General features: G+C 35.3%; 1 protein-coding gene and 1 pseudogene across 4 annotated transcripts in view; both read right to left on the bottom strand.

The window, feature by feature from the left end:
- The window catches only part of LOC125262641, a 29,758-nt pseudogene extending 23,638 nt beyond the window's left edge, over nt 1-6,120 (bottom strand).
- Nucleotides 6,121-12,056: 5,936 nt separating this feature from the next.
- Nucleotides 12,057-19,911, bottom strand: part of LOC125263538 (protein NLRC5-like) — a 45,823-nt gene continuing 37,968 nt past the window's right edge. For 2 of the 4 annotated variants that reach the window (XM_048182550.1, XM_048182551.1), the window contains 9 exons: nt 17,322-17,492; nt 16,426-16,599; nt 15,655-15,828; nt 15,383-15,556; nt 15,116-15,289; nt 14,559-14,732; nt 14,303-14,461; nt 13,597-13,686; nt 12,057-12,608 (listed from right to left, as the gene is read on the bottom strand). In XM_048182550.1, coding sequence (XP_048038507.1) covers nt 13,611-13,686; nt 14,303-14,461; nt 14,559-14,732; nt 15,116-15,289; nt 15,383-15,556; nt 15,655-15,828; nt 16,426-16,599; nt 17,322-17,492 — 1,276 coding nt within the window. In that variant the 3' untranslated portion in view covers nt 12,057-12,608; nt 13,597-13,610. Of the gene's footprint in view, nt 12,609-13,596; nt 13,687-14,302; nt 14,462-14,558; nt 14,733-15,115; nt 15,290-15,382; nt 15,557-15,654; nt 15,829-16,425; nt 16,600-17,321; nt 19,722-19,911 lie in introns of those variants that run through there. The other 2 variants (XR_007183840.1, XM_048182552.1) reach the window with 2 other exon arrangements.

Here is a 19,911-nt window from a genome sequence, read left to right as displayed (position 1 = left end):
ATGTTTAACTGTATTTTCAGATACTATGGAATTCCTGAGGATATTGAATCAGACCAAGGACCACAGTTTATCTCCAGGGTCTGGAAGGCGTTCTTCAAACTCCTAGGTGTGACCGTAAGCCTCTCCAGCCTGTCATGGCCACCAGGACTCTTGGAACCAGTTCCTGGGTTGGGCTGAGTACGGCCAGAATTTGTTACGTCAGCCTACCACCGGACTCACCCCGTTCCAGCGCGTACTCGGCTACCAACCCCCACTGTTTCCCTGGACTGGTGAACCCTCGGATGTACCAGCGGTCGACTACTGGTTCCGAGAGAGCGAGAGAGTCTGGTACTCCGCGCACCATCAGCTCCAACGGCCCGTTGGAGCTGGTGCAGAATGACAACTGACTTTCGACGCTCCGCCGCCCCTAACTACCAGCCGGGATAGAAGGTCTGGCTGTCAACAAGGGACATCAGGATGCGCCTGCCCTGTAGGAAGCTGAGTCCCATGTTCATTGGTCCCTTTACCATCATCTGACAGATCAATCCCGTCACCTACCAGCTACAACTGCCATCCGAGTAAAAATTCACCCTACTTTCCACGTGTCACTATTAAAACCTCACCATCCTTCTGTCTCTCTTCCCACAGAGCCTGGCGAAACCGAGGAACCCTCCCTCCTCTCATCGTGGATGACGGAGCTGCTTACCTGGTACGTGACATCTTGGACTCCCGGCGCCCTGGTGGTCACCTGGAGTACCTCGTGGATTGGGAGGGCTACGGTCCCGAGGAACGCTCATGGGTCCCCAGTAGGGCTGACCGATATATCGCATGAGATTGTCACGCACATTTCGTCAGTAAAGCCGGCTCCCTGATTACCGCTAAATCGCCATCACCTGCTTTCAAATGGAGTGGCATTTAATAGACAGAGCCGTAGATCACTGACAAGCCATGCAATATCGCGTTCATTATGAAAGGCAATTCATCTGCGATATGAACGCGATATTGCGTGGCTTGTCAGTGATCTACGGCTCTGTCTAGTCCCCAGGAATGATATACTCGACCCAAACCTGCATGACACCTTCTATGCCACCATGCTTACCTCAAGGACTCCTTCGAAGATACTCACCTGTCTCCAGCGTGATCCCTCATCTCCTTGGGTTCTCCTCGTCCTCCGTTAGTTCAACTGTGTCTGCTCAGTCTCAAGTCTGCCATCGATCTGCCTTTCCTGCAAAACAAGCCAAGTGTCAGTTCATCATCCATATCAGTCAACGTTTATACTTGCATTCACTCACCTGCACTCTGTCTGCCATCCTGGTTGTTTCAATAAAATATATTACCATTATTCCTGTGTCGCTGTCCTCTTCTGTGATTGTAACAGTCATGTAGCTGACAGACATGTAGGTATCGCGTTTATATTGTTTTTAAATTTTTTATTCAAAATATTCACAAACTTGTTAACTATATCCTATCATGAATTTTATGATATATTCCGATCGTAAAATATGTGGAAGTGAATAGGGCTGTACGTTTTGGAGAAAAAAATCTAATTGCGATTTTTCTGGTTAAAATTGCGATTTGCGATTTAAAATGTGATTTTATAAAACATATGGAATTTTTTTTTTATAAAAAATACCAGGCTTGTTTTGCTTGTTTGTAGGGCTGCACAATTTGGCCCGAAACTTTGTGCTAATATATTATTTTGACTATTTATTTTTATCATTATTATTATCATTATTGCTAAATAAAAATATTAAATCAAATAAGAAATATTACTGTTGTAATAACTTTCATTATTAAAGTATTTAGCATTAGTATTTAATTATAAATATAACTATAATAATTAGAAAATAATATTTAAAACTTGTATGACAAAATGTGGGGTTACCTGTTAACATGCAAGCAGTATGTCTATAAATCATTAGAAAGGTCTAAGGATTTATTATCAAATATTATATTATTATGATCAATAATTTCTATATTTTTGTCAGGAGGTATGCAAAATCAAAAATGGAGTCCATGTATTTAATATGAGCCTCTTATGCATCCACTGTGGAAAAAAAATCCTGTACACTTAAGTACGCTGGATAAAAACATATTGATTATATGTTTCCCTCAAAGTTCTTTAGAGAGAAGAATAATTTTTCCTATTTTTACCCTGAATAGGATTGAGTGAGCTTTACTTGGCGCTAAACATGTCTGTTTCATACAGACATGGACAGATACTCCAAATATACGCAATATAACAAGCGCTGTTCCAGGAACCCATTGGGGAGGGCATCATGCTATCGCTGTGACTGAATAAAAAAAAGGTAGAAACGCTTTGATTGATTAAACATGAATAAAATAAACAGACGACTACAACAATACATGGTCTATATGTTTTCTTCAAGCCTTCTCGGGTATTTCCGTAATAATAAAGTATATTTATAATCCAATGATAATCAAAATGCTATTTCAAACACTCAACTGACGTTATGAAGTGAGTTTGGAGTAAAAACACATCAAATGTTGTCTTTTGTTAGAAAAGAAGTTCACAAAAGCTTGTTTGGAAAGTTTGTATATTTGACGTGTGTTGCTTTTTCTAATGCAGTGCTTTCAGATGGAGTGTCATTTACTACTTATCACAGAGCAGCTCTTCACTAACACGCTGTGTACATATTTATATAATTAAAAATCACAGCCTTTGCTATGTCATAATCGCACTAAGCCAAATCGCGATTTCGATTCAATTACAATTAATCTTGCAGCCCTAGAAGTGAATATGTTTTGTCGCGCGATGAGTTTGCACGGCAATTCATAGCTGTCGGATTTACGAAATCTTCCCCGAAATACATAAAAGTATCATGGGGTAATTTTCATTTTTGGGTGAACTATCCCTTTAAGGAATTACAAAATAAATTTCTATTGAGTATTTTTGAGAGGATACTTTGTTCAATAACCTATTGTTTTTTTATGTTATTAATATAAACATTCAAGAAAATGTGTTTTTCCTACCTGGAAGATCCACAGGAGATTGCCTTTGAAATTCTTGTGATTCCTGTGAGTCTGGAAATCTGAATCTAATGATTCATACTGAATGCTATTAATAAATGAAATAAAATTTAATTAAATAAAATACTACATTTTCATGAAAAATATAAGAGAAACCTAATTTTTTAACAAAGGTTAAAAGAAAGGATTAGTTGTTTAAGATCACATTGTTAAAGGGGATTTTGAGTTCAATTTTGAGTTCAATTTTTACATTTTGAACTTTATATGATGAACAAATGACTAAATGATGTAGTAAATGATGACAATTTTCACTTTTGGGTGAATTATCCCTTTAAATAAAAACTAGGACTCTTATTTTATTTTATATATATACGTGTGTGTGTGTGTGTGTGTGTGTGTGTGTGTGTGTGTGTGTGTGTTTGGTTGCCTGGTGTCTTTCCATGGTGAATTTATGCCTACCTAGTCTACCTGTGTTATTGTATTAATAGAAAGAAGCTCTGAAGTTCATTAGAGAGAAGCAGTTTACCAGGAATCATGTCATCAATCTTAGATTAATTGTTTTACTTAGTCAAGTTATATCAAATACACCACAGTGGAGAAATTTGCTAATGCAGGGCTATAAAGAATAATGATATACCTTTTGGCAGATGATGGTGTTTTCTCACCTAAGTCCGGTGGATTATCTTTTGAACAGTCACTCTTCACAGACACAGAGCTGGACACATGTAAGCCTGATCTCTCCCTAATAACACAGAGCAGAGAGGGAAAAACACTTCATTACAGGAGATACTTTGATAATAATTTGGTAATTAAAAGTAGTATAGCTGTTCATTTGACCTTTTTATAACCAGTGTTGGGGAAAGTTACTTTTAAAAGTAATGCATTATAATATTGCGTTACTCCCTAAAAAAAGTAACTAATTCTGTTAGTTACTTTTTATGAAAAGTAATGCATTACATTAGTTTTGCATTACCTTTTCTAACTGGGCTGGGCTTGCCTTGTTTGTTTTATAATAACAACAAAAAAAGTTCTATTTTTGGCAAATGTTAAGGTCCTTTCACACCAAAAGTTAAATAAACAAGCCTCAGGCTGAAGGAAATGCATATTTACCCCTCCACAAAATCATATTTTGTTACTTTTTGTTCTGCCACAATATAAATGGCCCCTTTGTCATCTGTACAAGTAGAGCAAGGAAAAAAAGGCACACCAGCTATTTCCTGCATTCCACTATTTGACAAGTTTCCTGTCTACATCCTTCCTGAGTGTTTATCTTTGTCTTCCATAGATTCTTCTAAACAGAATTTATTCTAGACTTGGGTTTCAAGATTTTCCCCTGTCACCCACATCACCTACTTTAATCTCATGTGAAGAGATTTAGAATTGCAAGTGGTTTATAGAGTTTAACACAAAATATGTCTTGGTCTGAGACTTCATCCTAATAACTGATCAAAGCTGAAACAAAGGACGGATGGGCAAACCATAAAATTTCCAGAGCAATTTCCACTTCACTGAAAAACATGTGGTTTAAAAATGTTGCAAAAGTGCATCCAGATGTGTATCACTATCGTCTAAAATACTAAAAACAAACTAATATAGTAACAAGTTTTATTATACTGAGTGTACTTGAACTATGTGCAGTGAATGAAAGGCTGAGAAAAGAGACAAAAAAGTGAATGAAAAGCTGAGAAAAGAGACAAAAAAAAAAAAAAAAAAAAATAGTCTCCAAACATGTACAGCCATTGAAAAACCTCAGTGCATTACTTAGTTATTAACTTAGACATTGTCTATAAAAGCAGTCTTACCTCTGTTTCTCTGAGAGACTCGTCTCAGAGGGAGAGACTTTTCCACATGCCTCTGACATACTGCAGCAAAGCAAAGTCAAAACGAGGCTGAATCCAGCTTCTTATTCGCAGCTTCTTATTGACGCTATCCGGTCCACCTTAAAAGACGCGACGCTTCCGCGTTTGTAGCTTCTTATTCACGCTCAGTTTAGGGACAGTGCGGTTTTTCAATAAACAAAGAATACTATAATTATATTTTAAGTGCTTTACATTTTTGCAGCATATTTTCGCTGATATATCAGGTATTTGCATTTCAAAAGTTTATTTTCCTTTAATTCTGAAAAAGACACAAAAAGCAGAAAACAGAAAAACCGCACTGTCCCTAAACTGAGCGTGAATAAGAAGCTACAAACCCGGAAGCGTGCGTCTTTTAGTGGACCGGATAGCGTCAATAAGAAGCTCGAATAAGAAGCTGGATTCAGCCTCGTAAAGTCAAAAGAGATCTGGAGATGACAGTATGTTACCAAGATAACTGTGATACAGGTATTCAAAAAGGAAAAATCACTAATGTTGAGTTAGCCGAATATATATCACTCAGTTTGGCTTTCAATCCTCAAAACCTACACATAAGTAAATTGCAATGCAGGGAATAAACATTATAAACACTCACTAAACCCTTTATTACTTTGCAGTTTACATGATTTTGCTCAACTGGATAATTACCTGAATAAATTATAGTTCTTTTCATGTGTCACTTGATCATTGCTTCAAGTTCACAATCTAGCTTTCTATTATTTTCTAAAAAATAACTGAGGAATAATTGAGGTTAATAATGTTCACATACTAGAATTATAATGAATTAGGCTACTATGTGAAAATATTCTATTCTAGTCACTGCTGATTTTCCTTACATGTTTCTTTGACAAAAACTAAATACATTAATGCACATTCACCTTGAAATCTAACGGTCTGATTTAAAAATGCTTTCGGTTTTGCATAATCACAAACCGCCTGAAATGAAAAAGAGAAAATGGAGGAAAGAAAAACATTCAGAAACGTATTATTTGTTTTCAGTACCCTAACTTTTTTCATGTTTTAATATTTGTGGCCTTTAAATTACCTCTAGCAGAACCTGAATAAAAATAGGCTTACTCTAACTTCGAATTTAAATTACAGCTTACATATATCACATTACTACTGTTTCACCAAATAACTGTAATCAAGGAATTATTAAAACTTACGTGCAGTCTTGCCCACTAAGAGAATTCAGATGTATTTGAAACACGTTCAATGTTTTTGGTCCGTGGTCCGTGTACCTTTGGATAATTTGTTTTCGGAAAAACGAAGAAAGCATTCATTTATTACATATTCGACCTCTAGTGGTGAGCTTGAGAAACCGCAGATGTCACTATTTCAGCAAACTTTAAGCAGGAGAATCTCTGCATCTACTGCTGTATCTCCAGTAGCTGGCTATTGCTTTAATGAACTCTTCAAACAAAATAAAAATTAAGTTCTTATTTGTGTATTTACAATATGCCAAAACATAACAATACAAGAGAAGATTAAAATAACTAAACAAAAAGCCAAAAGCATTAAATTGACTACTTGTGAAAGTGAAAGCACTAATAAAATTCTGTCAACTGGCAATACTAAAGATTACTGGGCTGGTGTGGAAGAACGGACTTCATCCACACTTACAAATACAAATACAATATATATATATATATATATATATATATATATATATATATATATATATTCTGTATATAAAATAAAAAAACTGGGATAAAAATTTGAAGCTTGGGAGCACAGACTTTTTGTTGGTCAATCTTGTTAAATTAAAAAAAAGTTATAGAGGTTTAGGTTTATGAAATTGATTTATGAACAATATTTTATATAAAATATTTACGAAAATGTTTTTATGAAACATGTTGAACTTCTTAATAGATATGATATGCTGCATCATGAACACTTTGTAAATATCCATTTTCAGAGTTATATTAGCTGTGTGAACTTCTTCAGTATTATTTATCCAATGTTTAATGGAGTCGCGCGACGAGCTTGGGGGAGGGGAGCACGAGCATTTAAAGGTGTACACACACCCAAGGGCGTAGATTTGGTTTCAACATTGGGGGGGTTGAACGTCGGTATGCTGCCTGTTATTTTATTTTATTTTTTAATTAAATCAAAATAATAATCTGTTAACAGCATTATTGGATAATTTATTTCTTATCTATCTATCTATCTATCTATCTATCTATCGTACACCTACGACTGCGCTCCCATCCACTCCTCCAACACCATTATTAAATTCGCAGACGACACAACAGTGGTTGGTCTAATAACAGGAGGAGATGAGTCAAAGTACAGGGAAGAGGTCCAGGCACTGTCCGAGTGGTGTAGTGTAGCAATAACAACCTTGAGTTGAACACCAAGAAAACCAAGGAAATGGTCATCGATTTTAGGAGGAAAAGGAATGTTTAGTCCCACTCCAGATTAACGGCGATGAGGTAGAGCGGGTCTCTACTTTCAAGTTCTTGGAGTGACAGGAGTCTTAAAAGTAAGACAAACAGATTAAAAAACAGTTTTTATCCATGGGCTGTAAGGACTCTGAATGGGGACAAGACTTAATTATATTCTATTCTGCTGTGAGCATGAAATAACATTTTAAGGTTCAATATACTTTTAATATACTTTTAATATATAATGTGACTACTATTTTGCAAATTATTAGCTATTTATTGTTATTTATTTTTATTTTTTGTTATATGTGTGTGTGTATGCCAGTCGGCACTGAATCAGATATTCTATTCTATTCTATTCTATTCTATTCTATTCTATTCTATACTTCATAACTTTATGAAATTTGTGTATAATCATTTATCAAATTCTAACATAACTGAGTGATTCTAAAAAGAAAGAAATTATGTTAAATATTGAAACCGCCAGTAGGCGGCAGCGATTCGCTTTTTGATTGAGTGAGTCACTTAAAGGTGCCCTAGAATTAAAAATTGAATTTATATTGGCATAGTTAAATAACAAGAGTTCATTACATGGAAATGACATACAGTGAGTCTCAAACTCCATTGTTTCCTCCTTCTTATATAAATCTCATTTGTTTAAAAGACCTCCGAAGAACAGGCGAATCTCAACATAACACAGACTATTACGTAACAGTCGGGATCATTAATATGTATGACCCCAATATTTGCATATGCCAGCTCATGATCAAGGCATTACACAAGGGCAGCCAGTATTAACGTCTGGATGTGCACAGCTGAACCATCAGACTAGGTAAGCAAGCAAGAACAATAGCGAAAAATGGCAGATGGAGCAATAATAACTGACATGATCCATGATAACATGATATTTTTAGTGATATTTGTAAACTGTCTTTCTAAATCTTTCGTTAGCATGTTGCTAATGTACTGTTAAATGTGGTTAAAGTTACCATCGTTTATTACTGTATTCACGGAGACAAGAGCCGTCATTATTTTCATTATTAAACACTTGCAGTCTGTATAATTCATAAGCACAACTTCATTCTTTATAAATCTCTCCAACAGTGTAGCATTAGCTGTTAGCCACGGATCACAGCCTCAAATTCATTCAGAATCAAATGTAAACATCCAAATAAATACTATACTCACATGATCCGATGTATGCATGCAGCATGCATGACGAACACTTTGTAAAGATCCATTTTGAGGGTTATATTAGCTGTGTAAACTTTGTTTATGCACTGTTTAAGGCAAGCGTGAGCTCCGGGGGCGGAGAGCGCGCGATTTAAAGGGGGCCGCAAGTCTATGACCATCATATACTACGTGATTTTCCATGGAATCTGTCGGCTCAAATCTGCAGACTGGCTCTGACTTTTGTCAACTAGCATCAACTTGTTTAGACTGTAAATCAGGGGGAAAATCGGGGCAAAAATCGTGTAGTGTATTCCAGCCTTAAAACTGCATCGGAGTGTTCCAAAACAATTCTAAACAGACTTATCAAACATCGTTCAGCTGCAAAAATTTTACATCATGTCTACACATCTGACATGTGATCAGTTATGCTTTAGAACACTCACAGTTTATTTAAATATTATAACTATTAAATGGTTGAATGAAAGTATACCTTGTATGATATGAATTTAATCCTCTATTCCTAATTCAGAGCACGTCTTAAATGAAATCTGTGTAAAATGTATCATATTCTGTTTAGAAAATAATAGACCCTGAGATAACACTTATTATCAGAAAAGCCACCTTTGAAACAAGAAAATAAATAGACATGATAAATTTTCGATTTTCCATCATATGGGCAGTATGCAAAATGCTATAGTTCACCCAAGAGTAAAAATTCATTAGTTTGCTGTTATGTAGGTGATCTTATGACCAGATGAAATATCTAAATTATCCAAGTTGACAGCACGTGTTAAAGATGTAAAATATTGGATAAACTGTAATTTTCTTCTATTAAATTCAGATAAGACTGGGGTATTAATTATTGGACCAAAAATCTCTACACAGAATCTCTTAGAATACAATTTGTGAGGGATGTGCTTTAATTTCATCCTCTAAAATTATATATGTTATATTAGATAGCAACTTCAAAAATCATATTTCATGTTACAAAAATGGCCTTCTTGCACCTTAAAAACATTGCTAAGCTACGGAACATGTTATCATCTGTTTCTGATGCAGAAAAGTTAGTTTTCATGACGTCTCGACTAGATTACTGTAATGCATTACTAGATAGCTGTCTTGCATCCTCAATAAACAAGCTACAATTAGTCCAGGATGCTATAGTTCTTACTAGGTCAAAAAAATATGATCATATAACAAAACTCTGGGCTTCTGGTTGTACCTAGGATATCTAAGTCCACTAAAGGAGGGAGAGCATTTTCACATTTGGTTCCTTAACTCTAGGATAGCCTTCCTGCTTCCTATGCACCTATACTAAGTTTTCTTATCATTTGTTTACATGTATTTATTACTTCAATTAAATCATTGTTTCTACCTTAAATTAATACATTATTAGCTAACTGTGTGATTTGTATATGTTAAACTTCTGAAAAACATTACTTGGACACATTCACCTTTGATAAGTGATTACTCTAAATTGTAATGTAGAAACATGCATTTTCAGTTAAGCCGCTTTGAAATGATACAGTATGTATTGTAAAAAGCAGTATACAAATAAATGTGAATTGAAATGAAATATTCTACATGCTAACTGAATAAAATTAATGTTGGGTAAAAATATCCAGAATATGAACTAAAAATCTACTATACTTTATACTCAGAATTTTTTCTTTTTCACTATAAAATTTAAAAAAAAAAAAATGTTAGAACTGCACTGTCTCTGTGTTTTGTTTTTAAAACTGGTTATCAAATTTCAATTTTAAAACTATCCATTCATGAAAAACTCTTTCTACATGAAGAACACATGTGAGGCCTCTCCTTTAAATAAATGTTCAGACAGTCCTTCAAGGATGATGTTGAAAAACATGATTTACCACATCACAGCTAAACTGTCTTTCTCCAGAGTGAGAATGCAGATGTAATTTAAGAGTGTTTGCATGTGAGAAACTCTTCCCACACTGATCACGTGTGTGTCTTCTCTCCTGAAGGACTGGATTGCAGATAACTGTAGGGGAATTTACAGTTAAAGATTCAAGGACCAGATATGATGAATGAAGACTAGGAGTCAAGAGATGATTCATCATTATTCTCTATTGAAGAAGAAAAGTAAATGTTTTAAGTGACACCAGTGACCTTGGCTGCCATGGTTAGCTTGACGAGTAGATATACAGTTGCAAGAAAAAGTATGTGAACCACTTGCAGAAAATGTGAAAAACACAAGTGAAAAACACAACACTTTGTCTTTTTTATTTAGTACTGTCCTGAATACAATATTTTACATAAAAGATGTTTATATATATATAATACATATATATACACATTTTTATTAATATTTCTTCTGCCCCATTTAACATGTAACATTCATCTATATATAAATATAGAAAAAAAAGAAAGAAGAAGAAATGCCACAGCTCTAAGAAACCACTGTAAATAATGATAAGAATAAAAAGCATAAATACATAAATATATGTAATGACTGAGGCAAATCAGACACAATTATTGGTTAGTTAACCAATAGTTTTAAGCTCACTCTGGGGTCTGTCCCCGTCCCCCGGGAAGTCCTCAGTTACAAGTTTATTGCGCTGAGGAATGTGGCTGTCACCCGGAAATACAACATCTTCATTGGCCCCCATCATTCCTAAGAGGTTGGACTTTGACCAGAGGTTAAAAGCCAGCGAACCATGCCACTCCCTCTCTTCTTCCTTGCTTCTGGACAACCGAACAGGTCTCCTTGCGGCCGGCTTCTCTAGGCCCGGCCCGCAAGGCTGGTAGGCCCCCGGCCTACAACACCCAGCCATGTGCTCATCACCCAACAGACTGGCAACAACTTCAGATGATAACCTCAAGATTTATCCTCAACCTGCAGATCCGACGCTCCTCAGCCTAAGGGCACATTGCAAGTATCGTACATTTTAATGCTAAACAGCGATTTAGTATTGATTTGTAAGACTTACCTTGCTATTGCTAAAAGAAACTGATGAGTCCTTTCCAGATTGTCTTTGACATTTCCTATAGCTCTAGTAACAGTACCTCTTCCGGTTCAACCCTATCATTACTCATTCTTACCTACAGTTCGTATGTGTGTGTGACCTTTGTTGTATGTTATGTGTTTGTTAGTTTAGTTATGTGTTTGTGAGTTAGTTAATAAAGATTGTGCACGATACATGTTTGGTTCTGACTCCATCTGCTAATGAATTGCCTCTTAAGTGATATAGACCTGAACCTATGCTCTAAGTAGCACGGTGCGATAAGAATGTTATTTTTCCATAACCTGGAAATGAACATTTCTTAGAATTATTAAACAATCAACACTAAGTGTCCCCTGGACAACAGGTTAATTGATTGTAATATTAAGATTAATGTAGCTATATCCAGTAAATCTGATTAACAGATTTACATATTTATAATTAATCATAATTAATAAATCATATTGAGGTATGAATAATTATTAATATTTCCCCTTTTCGCTACATATACAAATTTGAATATTCAATATAGGCTAAATATCTTTATGAATCTAAATATGTTAGTTTGCTTTTCTAATAGCTACATTCACAGCAATAAAGAATGTGTATTTGTATTCTCTCTTTCACTTTCTCTCTCTTTCAGAAAAGAAAAAAAATCATACTGTGGTGGCAATTAAAACGACTCTCACTGCATAAGAGGCAAATTGGTTCAATTGACTTGGAAAAAGTTTTATTTCTTGAAAGAAAGGTCAGAAAATCATACAGAGACACAAGCTGCTGCAGAGTGTGTGACAAATAAGGTTTTATATCTCTCCTTAGCCTCTAAGGTTTACATTTCTTAGCAGCTGTGTCTTTTCTCACATAGTCAACTAGTCAAAAATGTTCTCCATACCATATTAAGTTCTTTCTATTTCTGACGTCAAAACAGTTCCACATGAAGCGGTTTCATGTGAAACAAATATCACATGTTTCATTAGCACAATGTTTTATAAGCATATGAGTAAATGCACACAAAGTTTAAGAAAAATATTTTTTTTTCTTCCACAATACAATGATATTTAACATCAAACAGAAGTCAAAAAGGAATGGAAGATACAGGGAATAGGCTAATATATACAGAGCTGTTTTAAGCATCTACATCATATTCTATAAAGAGGATCTAAATCTCCTCCATCCAATTGGTTTTTCATTCCACCATCTCTTTGTCCGGCTGATGGTCATAAACAAACTTCTCATGGTGTGGTGAGCTTGAGAAACTGCAGAAACATTTTACATTATATTAGCAGAGTGATGCAGTTTGAGGTGCAGCATTGTATCCTGTATCAATAAAACTTATACGAGATTTGATATCCTTATGCTAATGTGTTTATGATTATCAATGTGGTGTTCCTACATTAAGAACTTAAGTGATACACAGACACATGACACATGATTCAGTCCTTAGTTCAAACTTGTATTGAAGCTGTCAAATCAATATCAAGTACAGCTGAACTGAGATCAAATTTTCATGTGATCAAATTTCTCTTATGCTCACAGAAAAAAAATTGTTTTAAATTTAACTACATGATTTTGATACATTATGTACAAAACACACAAGCGTAGATTGAGAGTAAAACAGTTTGAGTCAAAGACAAATAAGGATGGTATGATAAAAGCAGAAATCATTTAAAAAACTAGTTTTAAAGAGCTGTTGACTGGGACATGGGTTTAAATAACGCAAAAAATATATAAAATGCAATTTGGTACAAATTATGGTTTAAAGTTTATATTTAAAAATATGCATATGTTAATGTACATTTATATCTGAGTGTTAAATCAAAATTATGATTATCAACATATATCATTATGATTGAAGTCTTTGGTAACTCATGATTCTAAAGTGTTACCAAGGGTTTATACTGAAACCCAGAATCCTCTCTGCTCTGACTCTCTTCCCTTCACTGCTGAACCTCTTATAACCTGTATGCATTTATACATTAATGAATCCATTAAAATTAGAAATAGCTGCGGTTTTGTGCAAATGAATGCATGTAAGAAAAATACAAAAATCCCCATTCTGACACAGTGCTGTTCTTAAAGTGTTAAAACTGTTATAAACACTGATTAGAATTTGTTTGTGTATGTGTGTGTGTTCATTTTTCAATATTTAATGAACATTTTAGATTCTGTTTACAGATGTCACATCATCACACATATTCATATATCCTCAAAGATAAAGTACTATAGTGAGGCTCTTATCCTCACCTGATAATTTGGTCTTATTTAAACAAGGATGTAAACAGTCCACCAGTGTGCTTTGAAGCAGCTCCCATTGCAGTCAATTCACCATCTAATCTGTAAGTAGGAATAAGAGGAGAAAATAATCAGTGTTGTCTGTAAAGAATTGCAAATTAGTTACTATATTTCAATTCAAAAAGTAAAATGAAGTGTAACACATTAAACTAAGATGAAATTCACAGTGGTTAGTAATAGTTACTAGCTTCATTTTGCACACATATTTCTAAAACAGTATTCAGGTTTTACATATAATCAATTTAAAACATGAATTAGGTTTCCATGCTTGTGTGACTACAGAAGAGCCTGTGACTCATTTTGAGTAAATGACAGTACAGGAGAAACACATGATGCTGATGACCTTACGGTTTATGTGACTGATGACAAGGAGCAAATACAAATGTTTTTCTGAATCAAAATAAAAACATTTTAATGAACTTAAAAGTAATTTGCCCTCTAGTTTAAACACTGTTTGTGTTGGTGTTAGTAAATAACTGAAAGTAAAGTAGGCTAAGTATAAAGTAATATGACGTGTTGCTCGTCGAGGAAAAATAAAAGGTTTTGAACATTGTTCTGACACAAACTCTTGCAATAAAGCTATCCATATACATACATTTGTGGAGGTATAAAAGGTAAAGGAAGCTCTCTTTAATACCACAAAGATAAATTTACTCACTTCAGTGTACAGTTTGAGTCTCTTATCACATCTCTGAGCTTCTTTGAGTCTCCGATAGTATTGTTTTTCAGATCAAGCTCTTTTAAAAACTGCAGTGCTTTTGTTTTTGCCAAAGACTTAGTTAAAGAAGAAACATCTGTAATGCCGCAGTTATTTAGACTAGAAAGAGTCAAAAAAAAAAAATATAAATCACAAAAATCATAATGAATAATTGTAATATAATATAAAGTTTTTTAAGCATTATGATGTTCCTCACCTCAATTTCTCCAGTTTGCAGTGTGAATCCTTCAGTACATCACATAAGTGATTAACTCCTGTGTTTCTTATTTGATTTCCACTGAGGTCCAGTTCTCTCAGGTGAGATGGGTTTGATTTCAGAGCCGAAGTCAGGATTCGAAACTGTTTCTCTGTAATACTGCATTCATACAGACTGAAGACAGAAAGAGAAAAGACATTGACTCAGATGCATGTTAAGTTCATGAGTTAAATGCATCAGTTACAATATTATTTAGACTTGTCACTTCTGTCTTGTTTTACACCAAATGTGTCAGATTTCAGCATATGAAACTATTTTCAGCCACCAAGTTTCAAATGCATCAGAGTTTAATATTCTTTATACTGATACACAGACATACTGAACAATCCGTAGCCAATAGATAATTAGCTAACAGGAGTTTTGAATCCTTCTTTAAATGAGGAAATGCCAGAAGATGCAGCACTATAAATGATGTGACTTGAGTGTTTTGTCTTAAAATAAACTAAATAGTAAACTTTAATCACACATTAACTGCTATACAGTATAATGTTACTAACTGTAATTTTTCCATCTTGCATTGTGGGTTCATCAGTAGATCACTGAGGTTTTTAGCTCCAGAGTCTCCCAGTTCATTCAAACTCAGGTCCAGTTCTCTCAGGTGTGATGGGTTTGATTTCAGAGCTGAAGTCACAGCAGAGCAACCTTCATCTGTCATATCACAGTATCTTAACCTACATTGAGAGAAATGAGAACAATCATCTGGTTCATTCTGATTCATTTAAATAACCAAACACTTTTTATGCTTGTATGTGAATGTTGCTGACCTCATTCCCTCCAGTTTACAATGTGAATCCTTCAGTATGTCACATAAGTGATTCACTCCTGTGTTTTTTAGTTCATTCTTATTGAGGTCCAGTTCTCTCAGGTGTGATGGGTTTGATTTGAGAGCTGAAGTCAGACTTAGACACTGAGCCTCTGTAATACTGCATTCATACAGACTGAAGACAAAAAGAGAAAAGACAATGGTTCAGATCATTTTAATTTCAAGTATGAGTAAATATACACTGTAACTGCTGTACAGTATAATGATACTAACTGTAGTTTTTCCAGTTTGCATTGAGGATTCATCAGTAGATCACAGAGGTTTTTCACTCCAGAGTCTCCTAGTTTATTCCCGCTCAGGTCCAGTTCTCTCAGGTGTGAAGGGTTTGATTTCAGAGCTGATGTCACAGCAGAACAACCTTCATCTGTCATATCACAGCAGCTTAATCTAAAAGGAAAGAGCAAGAGAGCATTACAAAGAGAGCATAAAATAAGAAAACTTATTTAGTAAAGTCACAAAACAGAAAAACAAATAAACAGTTCATTTATTACATATTTGACACTTCTTTTTTTACTGTGTAGGTGTTCAAACCAGTTTCCAGAAATAAAGGGATACAGTTGTACTGATCTCTGATCTCACAAATCATGAACATCTGTCGGACACGCTTTACAGGGCGGTAACCGGAGCCGTTTGGGGGTGGGGTCACATTACTATACCTTATTTTAATTTATTAATACAATGCCTGTTTTCTCTCAAATAACCAGAGCAAGTACTAGAAAAAAGTATTGGTGCTCGTATTCGGTCCTTAAAAATGGTATCGGTGCATCCCTAAAATTAATGATTTATTATGTTTTTTAAGGACAAAAGCAAGAAAACAAATTATCTAAAAAGTACACAGACTGAATAGAGTGATCATCATCTTGATTCCACCAGATCGCAAAATACTACTGTGAATTATTTACAAATGCTATGCAAACTCATTCCTCAGGAAATATTGATAGTGATTTTAAATTATTTTGATTCTTATATGTAAATTTTTCTGACCTCAATCTCTCCAGTTTACAGTGTAAATCCTTTAGTGTGTCACATAAGTGATTCACTCCTGTGTTTCTTATTTTATTCATACTAAGGTCCAACTCTTGCAGGTCTGATCGGTTTGATTTCAGAGCTGAAGTCAGGATGAGACACTGTTTCTCTGTAATACTGCAATTCCACAGACTGAAGACAGAAAGAGAAAGAAAATAGGTCAGATCTATGATGACAATTTATGGTTTTGGAGAATTTGTTTGTCATGTCTGACAGTAATCTGTCATTTTAAATTCACATTTACAATGTTGTACAACAACTTAAATTACCACTACAAGTAGATTACAAATACCACTAAGATATGATAAAATAATGTGAAAAATATTGCCTACTTCCCATGTGTTCACATTATCTTGTCCAACCCCTGTATTTGCACTTAAATTTAATTTAACAGTAACGATCACAACAATTTATTAAGTAATGTATTTTACCAGGTGAAAGTTAATTTAGTGACTCAGCTAGGAAAAACATCTGTGTGTTCACAGTGCAGTTGTTTTTACTCTATCATTTAACTGAGGCGTTTTTTTAAGCTCTGGAAGTAAACCATTATTCTCTCTCTATAGTCATTGAAATAATTATTGAGTCAGGAACAAACTGTCTTAGTCATCTGTTTAAAGCTTGGAGACACACTTTTTAATTGGCTGTTATATTTTTACTTCCATGCACCTTTTTGATTTTGTGAAGTTGCACCAGAACAACCATAAAATACCTCTGTTTCATTTTAATACTTCACTTTATTTTGGCTTGTGTGATGCTGAGAAAAAAGAGCTCTAACTCAAATGAGAATTATCAACTACTGTATCATTACTAGTAGTCATGTAACATGTGATTGTGAAATGATGCAAGATACTCACTTGAGTGTGTTGAGTTTACAGTGATTATCCTGCAGCAGAGCAGCGACCTGATTTACTCGTGTATCTCCTAGTTTATGTAAACTGAGATTCAACTCTCTCAGGAGTAATGGGTTTTTACCCACAACACTCTCCACATACTGACAAGCTTCATTTGCAGCAGGACTCAAAAATCTGCAAAAGGGAATTTAAAGCAGGATTCAGTTCAATGTACATTGCATTACAAGACAAGTTAAGATTATCAAACATTGTTTGTAATGACAAACTCTAGTTACTTTTAACAGTTTTACATTGAACATTTAAATAAACAAATAAATCAATTTTAAAACAATGTAAAAAAACCACAATTATTTCAAAGAAAGTCTTACTTCAAACTTAGGAAGACAGAAACGTCCCACAGAGCAAAAGGGCCCTAGAACATGATTCTCAAAAATGGACAGTGGAATTAGTGTCTCAAGATCATTCTGGCTTTTAATCAGGAGATGAGAAAAGTTAGCAAAGGGATAACTAGCTTGTGATGGCCATAGTGACGTCGCTTGTTGCTCTTTAATGCTGGCTCTTCCTACCATTATGTAGCAAAATACAACAAGTGCTGGATTGTTCCTCCAGTAATAGGGAACATGATCTGAGTTTAGTTTTACTCTACTGATGTCTGTATTGATTCAACAGTAATCCTGCTCATTATGATAGAAATGAATTTGATCCTCATGGATTTGTCACTCCATTCTAATTGAGGGAAAAAAAAACCTACAAAGAATGTGTCAAGAAAAGATAGGCTAGGACGAACCTCTTCCTGATGACCTCTAGCCGCACTGAGAAGCTTAACTGTGAGACCTCCATAAGGTCAAATGTATCTTCAGTAAAGATATCACACTTATGTGCCATCAGCATTCAAGAATGTTCAACAATATGAGCTACAACATTTATCTGATGCCAGTGTGTCTGTTTAAGGAGTATGTTCATACCAGAACTATGACCATGTCTGGAGAAGTCTACTGCACTCTTGTTATGGGTAAAGCTAGGGTTGCCCCAACAGAGCTAATTACAAACTCAAACCTGGAGCTTTCAGCTGCAGTGGTCGGCACAAAAACTGGTAATCTGCTCTAAAGTGAACTAGAATTAGATGGCATTCGTGAATACTACTGGACCTACTCCAAGGTTGTCTTTGGTTATATTAACATTGATGCAAGACAGTTCCATGTATTTGTAGCCAATGAATTCAGCAGATCAGGACAAGCTCTGAACCTAGTAAATGGACATATGTTGTGTCAGATCAAAACCCAGCTTTCCACGCCTCTTGTGGGCTCACTGTAAAGGAACTCATGGGATCTAACAGGTTTATTGGTCCAAGATTCTTATGTCAAAGAGAACTCCCTAAGGTGGATACTAAGGTGGAAGAGATTAATGGAGACCTCATGCTTCACCCTCATGTCAAGCATCCAACCATTCTTCCAAAAGGGCATCATGTACCTTGTCTATGCATAAAACCATTCCATGAAGAAGGTGCAACATCGAAGTCATGGCATGACCATCAATGAAATTTGCTCCATTGGTATTTGGATTTTGGGATCCAGTAGTGAAGTGTCATCTCTCATCTACAAATTCATTAAGTGTAAGAAGCTAAGGAAATGCAACCAGGAGCAGAGGATGGCTGATCTGCCACCAGAAAGGATCATGTTAACACTGATGCCTTTCTTAACACATTGCATTGTTTTATTGCTATATGTGTCAATTCATGTCAACTGCATAGGGACCAAGGGACCAACTTTTTTAATGCAAAGGGAGAGTTCCTGGAGTTGATAAAGGGAATGGACCAAGAATGTTTGAAGGAGTTAGGCTGTACCTTAGTCATGACCCCCACCTGCTTCCAGTCACATTGGTGGTGTCTGGGAGACACAGATCTGGACAGTATAGTGTACTTGTGTCCATCCTAGACTAGTCTAAACTGGACAGTTCTTCCTTAAGAAATTTGTATGAATGTATGAAGTAATGGCGATAGTGAATATTCGATCATTGACCTCAGTACACACCAATGATCCTGTGGGTCCAGAACCATTGATGCTGAATCATACACTAACAATGAAGTCCACTATCATTGCACCACCTCCTGGAGAGTTTGTAAGGGAGGATCTCTATCTTAAGAAGAGATGAAAGAGAGGTCAGTTTCTGGCAAATGAGTTTTGGACCAGGTGGAGAAAGCAATATCTGTTGAGTTTGCAGCAGAGAAGTAAGTGGAATAAGCACAGGAGAAATGCCAAGATGATGATATGATATTTTTCAAATTATGATATCAGTGGAAGCTAGCCAAAGTGGTAGAAGTTTCCCAGGAACTGATGGTAGGGTGAGACTACTTAAACTTCTTGTTAGTGATGCAACACTAGATGCACAATTAAGTCAGTCCACCTAGAGAGACCAACACACAACACAGTAATTTTTGAACTTTATGATCATAAGCCATTCGATCAGGAAACTTCAAGATACAAACACCTCACTTTACCCACAAGCACGCAAGTGTTCTATGGCAGGGGTTCCCAACCACATTCCTGGAGGCCCCCCAACACTGCACATTTTTTATGTCTCATTAAACAAACAC

Source organism: Megalobrama amblycephala, linkage group LG2 (assembly GCF_018812025.1).
Source record: "Megalobrama amblycephala isolate DHTTF-2021 linkage group LG2, ASM1881202v1, whole genome shotgun sequence".
Classification (NCBI taxonomy): domain Eukaryota; kingdom Metazoa; phylum Chordata; class Actinopteri; order Cypriniformes; family Xenocyprididae; genus Megalobrama; species Megalobrama amblycephala.
This window is presented reverse-complemented; position numbering and strand designations above follow the sequence as displayed.